We start from the raw sequence: 8,900 nt of genomic DNA, 5'->3' as shown, positions 1-8,900 counted from the left end.
GAAGGTGCTCAGGACACAGGGACAGAGCCCCCTGAGGGGCTGGTACCCACCTGTCCCTGCTGGCTGCACCCTCACCTTGGCTACCTGGAGCCATGGGCACTGTGCCAGCCTTGCCAACACGCCCTGTCCCTGGTGCACGAGCCTTTGTGGGTGAAACATCTCTGCATCCTCAGCAATGCCCAGCACTTCGGCCAAGCACATCTGGCTGAAAGCTGTGGGAGCTGCCCCTGCAGTGAGGACACCAGCCCGGAAACGTTCCTTTCCCTGAGAGATCGTCTTGTCCCATCCAGGATCCTCTCCTGGCTCCATCCCTGTCACCTCAGCAAGTGCTGGACTGTGGGGTGTGGGGAGTGCCCAGGGATGTCACCCACCCTGTTTTGGGTGACGTGAGGGGGGCTGGGAGCTCTGCTTCACCTGTCCCCTCAGCAAGTGCTGCTTTGTGGGGTGTGGGCAGTACCCAGGGATGGCACCCACCCTGTTTTGAGTGATGTGAGAGGGGCTGGGAGCTCTGCTTCCCACTGGAGAGTAAAGAAGGGATCACCTGCTCCTGGCTGGTGCAAGAGTGGGGAGTGGGGCTGGGGCTGCCACCAGCCAGGAGCAGCAGCCAGCTCGTCCAGGTTTGCCAACGTTGGCCAGGTTGTCTCCACACTGGGGACATGAACTGGTTTAAACCCTTACCCTGGACCCTGTGAGTCACACATTGACCTTCAGCTCCTGCCAGTGTGCTCCATCAGGACACCAGCCAGTGTCCCACTTTCCTACAGGAGGGGGACAAGGGCTGGAAAGCTCCTTCCACCTCCTGCATCCTGCTGCTGTGGGAGCCTGGGATGTGTTTTGGACAAGGTTCTGTGCCTGATGCCATCATGGGGTGCTCACACTGGTGAGGACACACGAGCTTGGACCCCAGGCACCGGGATCCTGCAGCATCACCCCCAGCACCACTCCCACCCCACATCCCCTGCTTCCCCCTTGACTTGTTGCTATTGTCATCTCCAATATCACGCAGGGATGTGGGAGGCTGGAAGTTGCCTCTTTTGCTGCCAGGTTAAATGGCTCCCTAGGAATGTCTATTATTCCCACAAGTCAACTTTCCCCTCCGCGGTATGTGTCAGGGGTCAGGGCTGGCACCACATGAAAGCCACGGGTATTCAATAACCCAGAGCCGTGGAAAGGCTTCAGTCCAAGCCCAGCCACGTTGGGGTTTATTGATGCAGATGCCTTTCCCCATTTGTTTCCTATAAACAGCACATGGTAATATTTAGTAGGTTTCAAACAGAGCTTTTTGCATATTCTCCCTTGTCTGCAGCGAGCTGCTCAGTAGTAGACAGTTTTAATTTACTTAATGCAATTTCTGCTTTTTGTTCTTCCAGAAGGTCTGGGCTGGTTTTGACCCTGTCGCCCCAGCAAATTACTTGAATTCCCAAGGGGCTGGGAGCAGGAGTCCAGGATCCACTCTGGGCAGGGGTGAGGACAAGGGATCTCACTCTCCCCAGAGCCTCTGGGACAGCCTCAGGAGCTGGGTGCATGTTGGGGCTGCCCTGGCTGGCTCCCACCCCTGCCAGGCCAGCAGCACGTGGTGCTCGCCAGCTCCAGAGGAAAAAAAAAACATTTTATTGCAAAAGCTGCCACTTCCCCATCACTGGGGCTGGCAGAGCCCTGGCACTCAGTGCCCGGGATGGAGTGTGACTGCAGGGTGACCCTGGAGCAGGCAATGCCCACAAGCACAGAGCACAGATCCCACCAGAGCAGGGCTCCTGGGGAGCACCCACACAAGAAAGGGAAGCACAAACTGCTCCTGGAGAGCAGCCCTTGCTGTTCCTTGTCTCCACGCTCCTGGCAGCAGCACCACACAGCCAATGCCAGCCATGGAGCAGCACTGAGCTGGCAGCAGAGGAGGCTCAGACACCCCTGCAGGTGATTTTTTGCCACTGTAAATGCCCACAGAGAGTTTTGGCTCTGCAGCAGCTGCCTCAGGCTGGTGGCAGTCCCAGCCACAGTGGATTCACAGACCCCAAGCCAGCCACACTGAGTGTCTGCCCCCAGTCCCTCTGTGGTGAAATGCTGGGCAGGCTCCTCCAGGCAGCAGCTTGCAGGCCCACCAGCAGCCAGGAATTCTTGGGGCAGTGCTGCTGTCACCCTGCCAGCCCTGGGCACCCTGTCACCACTGTCACCCTGCCAGCACCCACCACCAGAACACAGGCGAGAGGAGACCAAAGAACTGACACCGTGATTCTTTTAATGCAATTGCTCCTAAAATGCAGCTCTAAAGTGACTTGGAATGGTCAACAATGAGAAATAAGGGATGGTTTGGAGCTCTGCAACGTGACCATGTGGCACTTCTGCCACCAACAGCCACCTGGCACTGCTGGGCCACTGCCATGCCTCTGACTGCTCTTACAGCCACTCACTGTCCCTTCACAGGGCACGTGTCACACAGGGCATCCAAAGGGACTCTTTGGGGCCAAAAAGGGACAGGGACAGCCATTCAATGCCAGATGACCCTACATTCCCCCAGAAAAGACAAAAAAGAGCAGCACAAGCACTGGGTTGCTCTCCCTCACCTCACATTCAGGCATCAACCAACACAAATTCTGGAGCTCATGAGACCTCCAGGGGCTGTGCCTTCATGCTATGTAAAGTGATTTGGGAACCCAATGCTTGACTGTGCTCTCTAGAGGATGGCAGAGTGGTGGCAGAGGAAGCTGATGCTCCAATCTCTTGTTTTTTGTTACCTAATACTTCTTTATGTATTTATTTTTGAGAGCAGCAAGTGCCACAGGTCAAGTAACTGGGAAATTCTACTGAACACCAGTGAGAGAGAACAAACCCCAGCACTGCCTTCACACCTTGCAGCCTTTACATCCCCCAACATCAGAACAGAGCCTGAAATGTCTTTAACACCTCCCAGGCCTCAGCCTGAGTTTGGTCCTCACTCCATGACTCCTCCTGCAGCCCTGGGCTGTGCCCACTGTGGAGCACCAATGCCATTTTAGCCATTCTTTCTCCATGTAAAATAGTTCCTGCTGCTCCACTGGAGTTTGATCTCCTCCCCTCCAGAGGTGAGGCTTCTCACCTTGAGGGAAGGGACAATGGAAAGGCCATGGGACTCCCAGATTTCTGTGGTGCCACAGCCCCCTGAGCAGAGCAGCCCCTGCCCTGGTGCCAGCAGCTCTCCCCAGCCACCCCTTTGGACCAAGCTTGCAAGAATCAAGTGCAGGAAGCCAGTTTGATCTACAGAAACACTACACACATCTCCAAATGGATTTTAAACACCTCATTTAAGGAAGGATGGGGTTTAGCAGGGAATCAGTGGGCTCTTGTAGCTTGGTCTCCAATTCTGGCCCTCCGACACCGATGTGAAGAGACCGGAGCTCTCCTGGAGTCTGAGCAGTTGTTGTCACACAGCCCAGGTCACAACTGGAAACTGAGCTTAGGAAGCCCCCAGGGGGAGGGAAAAGGACATCACCTGATGAAAAAGCTTCAGAATGAACCTGGGAAATAAACAGCAACCAGACAATCATCTTCTACAGAGGATGGAAGTGAGAGTAGAAGAAAACAACATCTGAGACAGTCAGTGAGTCAGTCTGAGTGGGCAGGGGCAGGAGATCCCTGTGGATCTGTGAGGAAAGCTAATGGCCAAACCCAGCTGGTCCCTCCAGTCCCCAGGGAGATGGGGCTGTGGTTCACTCTTCCCCAGCTGGAAGGTTGTCTTCAATCCTCCTGATGAATTTCATCCTTATTTCTGTGACGCTGTCGCCCTTCAGGGTGTCCTGGACAAACTTCACATCCACAGCCATCTGCACCTAATGAGGGAAGAGCAGAGAGGAGCTGGTAACTTCCTGCTCACAGCAGCTTCTCCAGGGGCTGAATGATCCTGGAGCACCAGCTTTAGGGCTCTAAGGGCATGACATGACATACAGGGCTCTACAAAGCCCTAAATTTGAGACACAGCTGTTCTCCTGTCCCAACCAATTCCCAGCTAGAGCTCACAGCAGTTGCAGAGTGAGGATTTTGGAGCTTCACACAAACTCAGGGAGATGTGCTTAAACTTGGGTGATGAGCTGAAAGGGCTCAGGCACCAGCTCTGGGCCTCAGCTGCCACACATAACAGCAGCCAAGTGCTCCTGCAGCTCTGCCCTTCTCCTGGGAATGAGTTTCAAACCCAGAAATCACAAACTGACCAGAATTAAAGCATCTGCTGACACCTGGCTGCCCATACACCCACCCCAAGGGAAGGGAGATGTGGCTCACCATCTCCAGGGCACCTCGCAGCACCCCACAGAGCAGGTTGGAGTAGATGAGGGTTGAGTGGTTGTCAGGGAGCTCCACAAAGTCCACCAAGGGGTTGTTTTCCAAGATCAGGGAGAACTCGTCACCCCCAGGACTCCAGTTGGTGATGCTCGGAGTGATGCCCAGGTACATTTTAAATGCAATCTGTTGTGGCAAGCAGGAGGAAGAAGAACAGGTGAGGCAACAGCACAGCTTTGATTTTGTAAAATTCCTCAAGGGGTTTGCAAACATTTCTCCTTTCTTCCAGTTCCCACCAGCCAGCAGAACTTGGACTAAAGCTTTTTGGTTTTCCCTCCCCAAAAACTTCATCAAAGTCCTGTGAGAAGCAAATACTACATCCTCACACTCAAAACTCAAACAATAACCTGACAAAGCAGTGCTTGGACATTTACCTTTGCTATAACATCTGCAGTTTCACGGAAATCATGGCACCTCCCAACATTGGAGCGGGCCAGGAAGTCCTCGATGAGCCGGACACCGATGTTGTAACCCCTGTGAAGGGACCAGAGCAACAGCTTCAGAAAGACAACAAATATTTATAAAGAAAGAGAGTGAAGAAGAAAAGTCTAATCTGAGAAATGCTGGTGTTAAATAACATCAGCCTGCCAGGGTTTTGCTCCTGGAGCAGCACACGGGGATGTGGCTGTGATCCCTGCTGTGATCCTGACGCCTGGTGAAGGCTGAGCTAGAACAGAGGCTGGACAGAGCTAAAGAATAAAGCAGGGATTTATTAAAAGGCCTCAGTGGATCCACTTTGGGCAGCAGAAGAGCCTAGCCAGGGCTACACCCAAGATGAATCCAAAATGGTCACAAAAAATGGACAACTGGTCACGAGGTCTCACTTTTATAAGTTGTGGTCCATTTGTATATTGGAGTTAATTGTCCAATTACAGCTTTAGCCCATACAGTCCCATCCTTCTTTTTTTTCTCTCTTCAGTCCACGTTGTTTATGCTCTTGGGCCTGAAATTTGGATTATTTGTCCTTGGTCCCCAGCTAGAGAAGGAATTGTTTTGTCTCCCTACTCTGTGCAGAGAGCTCACTATTCCCTAATATGAAGCTCAGAATTACACACTAAAGCAGCACAGAATCTGAAAAATATAAAAGCTAAAACATGAGGAACCAATCCCTGCTGTGATCCCTGCTGTGATCCCTGCTGTGATCCCAGCTCCCACACAGCTCCAGCATGGCAGATCCACTCCCACCTGTGCACACACTCACATTTTGTCCAGCTGCTTGTTGACATCATCATCATTCTCGTAGTCCTTGCAGAGCTGGGTCACCAGGGCACCGTAGGTCAGCGTGAACAGCTCCGAGTTCTGTGCACAGGAAAAGAAAATTCACCCAACAGAACCCACCTGGGCTCTGCTGCCTGCGAGTCCAGCGCCGCCACCTCGGCACGGAGAGGGGAATTGGACCTGCTGGCTCAAAGGAACCTGTGCTCAACAAGGAGAGATCCCAGCTCCAGCTCAACAAGGAGAGATCCCAGCTCTAGTTTAATAAAGAGAGATCCCAGCTCCAGTTTAATAAAGAGAGATCCCAGCTCCAGTTTCATAGAGATCCCAGCTCCAGTTTAATAAAGAGAGATCCCAGCTCCAGTTTCATAGAGATCCCAGCTCCAGTTTAATGAGGAGAGATCCCAGCTCCAGTTTAACAAGGAGAGATCCCAGCTCCAGTTTAATAAGGAGAGATCCCAGCTCCAGTTTAATAGAGATCCCAGCTCCAGTCCAATAAAGAGAGATCCCAGCTCCAGTTTAACAAGGAGAGATCCCAGCTCCAGTTTAATAAGGAGAGATCCCAGCTCCAGTTTAATAAAGAGAGATCCCAGCTCCAATTTAACAACAGAGATCCCAGCTCTAGTTTAATAAAGAGGGATCCCAGCTCCAGTTTAACAAGGAGAGATCCCAGCTCCAGTTCTGGCAACAACTTCATTCTCCTTGGAATGAGGCTTGGAGCAACCTGGTCTACCAGAAGGTGCCCCTGCCCTTGGAAGGGGGTGGAACTGGATGAGTTTTAAGACCCCTTTAAATCCAAACCATTCTGGGATTTTGGGAAAGACACCAACACCTCCTGGATAGCTGGAGGTGCCACGCCAGGGCCCTGAATTTACCTCAAGCACTGGCCTAGAGCTGAGATCTGACTCAAACTCTTCCCTCTGTTTCATGAACATGTTACAAGTGAGCAGTGCCCGTCAGGCTCCAGCTCTGGTCCTTTCAAGAGGCCCAAAATGCTCCTCTGCTCATGGATTTATGAAACTCTGTACCAAGAAAAAGGATTCATTGGGTCCCAGAAAGTTGTCCAGGCACAGAATTTGCTTCACATGTTGAAATCAGCTCCTCAGACCCAGAACAGGCTCAGGGAGGCCAAGCCCAGGCCAGCTCAGCTCTCAGGTGCTGTGCACATTCTGGGACTGGCCCGGACCAAACTCACTCATGTTTTCTTTGCACAATTGCCAGATGTGCAGAAAATTTGCAAAAAAAAGGTGAAATTCTCCTCTCCCAGCCACCACCTTCAATCCTCACCCTCAAACGATGTCAAAGAGCATTTTTTTGGGAGCCATTAAACCAGACCAGTGATTAATGAGGTCATTAGAGGCTGCAGAGCAAAACTCTGCAAAAGGAAGTGTTTTGGGGAACAAACAAACCCCCAGCACTGGTTGCTGCTGTCACTTTTGGCATGCAGAGGGATCACAGGGGCTGACCTGGGATCTGTCACCTACCATGAGCTGCAGAGAGGCAGAAGGTGAAATGAATGGCAAATACCAATACTAGAGAATGAAAGCAGCAGCAGGCAGGGAGGGAAAAGAGACAAGATCAGAGTTAAGTGACAACACAGATCACCGTAAGTTCACACAAAGCCACAACAAACAGAGGAAACACCCCCAAACAAACAGAAATTGGGTTTGTAGGGGACAGAGGGAATTCCACCTTGTCTTGTTCCTGGATTAGGAAAAAATTCCTCCCTGTGAGGGTGGGCAGGCCCTGGCACAGGGTGCCCAGAGAAGCTGTGGCTGTCCCTGGAAGTGTCCAAGGCCAGGCTGGACAGGGCTTGGAGCACCCTGGGACAGTGGAAGGTGTCCCTGAAATGGCAGGGGTGGGATGGGATGAACTTTAAGGCTCCTTCCAATCCAAACCAGTCTGGGATTCTGGGACTGCCATTCCCAAGGACAAAAGGCTTCAGGTATGAAAACAACCAGAGAGGCTGCTTGGAGCTTTTGCCACACTTTGGATCTAAGAACTGACACGTTCTTTGGGGGTTTTGCTTACAAATCTGCTTTTCTCTTGTAAAACTAAAAATTGGGCAATTCACATCGCTGGAAGGACAAGGGGGAAGTTCCTTTGGCTCAGCTGGAATCAGAGACTTGGCAGAGAATTTAACAGACATGCACAACATGTAGTGTTGGTTTTCAGGGTTTCAGTAGTTTTAGTAAAGACAGGGGTGGAGAGGGGATGGGGATGGATGGAGGGAATCCAGCTGTCCCCAGCCTGAGGTGCTGTCACCGTGTGAGGCCATGGTGGTGTCACCTGCCACCATCAGCCGCAGCACATCCAGAGCTGATCTCAGTCATTGCTGAGACATTGTTATTAAAGGCAACTTGAGCTGTTACAATAAAGCAAACTCCTAAATTCGGATTTGGACTTTTTTTTTCCGTTTTCAGGCCATTTGATGTAATTGAAGTGCCCAAAGCTTTCCTGGTATTTTTATTATTTGACACTCTCCACACAAAGCATCTGTTTTATGGCTACAGAAGCGTCAGAACTCCAGTGAATTAACACAATTCTTTACATAATCGTTGAATCCCTAGAAAAGAATCCCCTGGGGTGTGGAGAGGCAGGAAGGGGCAGCTAAGCCCGACCCAGCCCCTCCTCACGGCCAAAGAGGGAGAAGACCCCAGGTTTTATTTTTTATTACTTATTTCGCATTAAAAATTAATGAATTCGACCCGGTTTGACCCAGAATCGGAGCTCAGCTCTGGAGCTTTGGGCTCCATCTCTCAGTTCCTGCCTCAGCCGGGCGGATAACGCGGAATGAGCTGGAGAGGGGAAGCGAGACACGCCAGGGAAGCGTTTTGGGTGCGAACTTCCCACAAACGGGAGCGCCCGGTGCCGCTGCTGACTGCCCGGCCCCGCCGCACCGGGCGCTGCGGCCCGGGCCCGGTCACCCCCGCCGCGGGCCGGTTCCCCGGGTGCCCCACGCCATGCGCTCGCCACGCCGGCCCCGCCGTTACCATTTTCTTGCTCTCGGTGCCGCGCCCGCCCTGTCGCGACATCGTGTCCGCCCGGCCTGGCCCGGCCCGGCCCGGCCGCTCTGTCCGCCGCGGGCACCAAGGGATCCCCGGGACCCCGCGGGGCACCACGGGACACGCAGTCCCCGCCGCGCCGCCGTGCGCGCCCCGCCCGCCCGGCTGGACTACAAATCCCAGAGTGCACCGCGCGCCGACACGGCAGCCCAATCCCGGCGGGAGGGGATGGCCGCGGTCGCCGCCAGGGGGCGCCACCGCCCGCCTCAACTGTGGCGGCGCCGCCATCGGTGCCGCGCTGGGCCCGGCCCGGCCCCGCCGCTCCCGCTGTTCCCTCTGTCCCCGACCGCCAGCCTGCGGCCCCTGCCCGGC

At 53.4% G+C, this 8,900-nt stretch overlaps 1 protein-coding gene across 2 annotated transcripts; it reads right to left on the bottom strand.

The window, feature by feature from the left end:
- Positions 1–2,216: 2,216 nt before the first annotated feature.
- On the bottom strand, positions 2,217–8,626 carry TRAPPC3 (trafficking protein particle complex subunit 3). Of its 2 annotated transcripts, none has more exons than XM_063177331.1 (5): positions 8,517–8,626; positions 5,510–5,607; positions 4,683–4,782; positions 4,252–4,434; positions 2,217–3,803 (listed from the first exon to the last, which is right to left on the bottom strand). In XM_063177331.1, the coding sequence occupies exons 1-5, from the start codon at positions 8,556–8,558 to the stop codon at positions 3,684–3,686; spliced, it is 543 nt and encodes a 180-aa protein (XP_063033401.1). In that variant the 5' UTR covers positions 8,559–8,626; the 3' UTR covers positions 2,217–3,683. The 2 variants fall into 2 exon arrangements, with proteins under 2 accessions (XP_063033401.1, XP_063033402.1); XM_063177332.1 differs by lacking the exon at positions 8,517–8,626 and adding an exon at positions 7,008–7,050.
- Between the last annotated feature and the right edge of the window lie 274 nt (positions 8,627–8,900).

The sequence above is a fragment of the Melospiza melodia genome, chromosome 27 (assembly GCF_035770615.1).
Source record: "Melospiza melodia melodia isolate bMelMel2 chromosome 27, bMelMel2.pri, whole genome shotgun sequence".
Lineage (NCBI taxonomy): Eukaryota > Metazoa > Chordata > Aves > Passeriformes > Passerellidae > Melospiza > Melospiza melodia.
The sequence above is the reverse complement of the archived record's forward strand: the minus strand, read 5'-3'. Positions and strand labels throughout refer to the sequence as shown.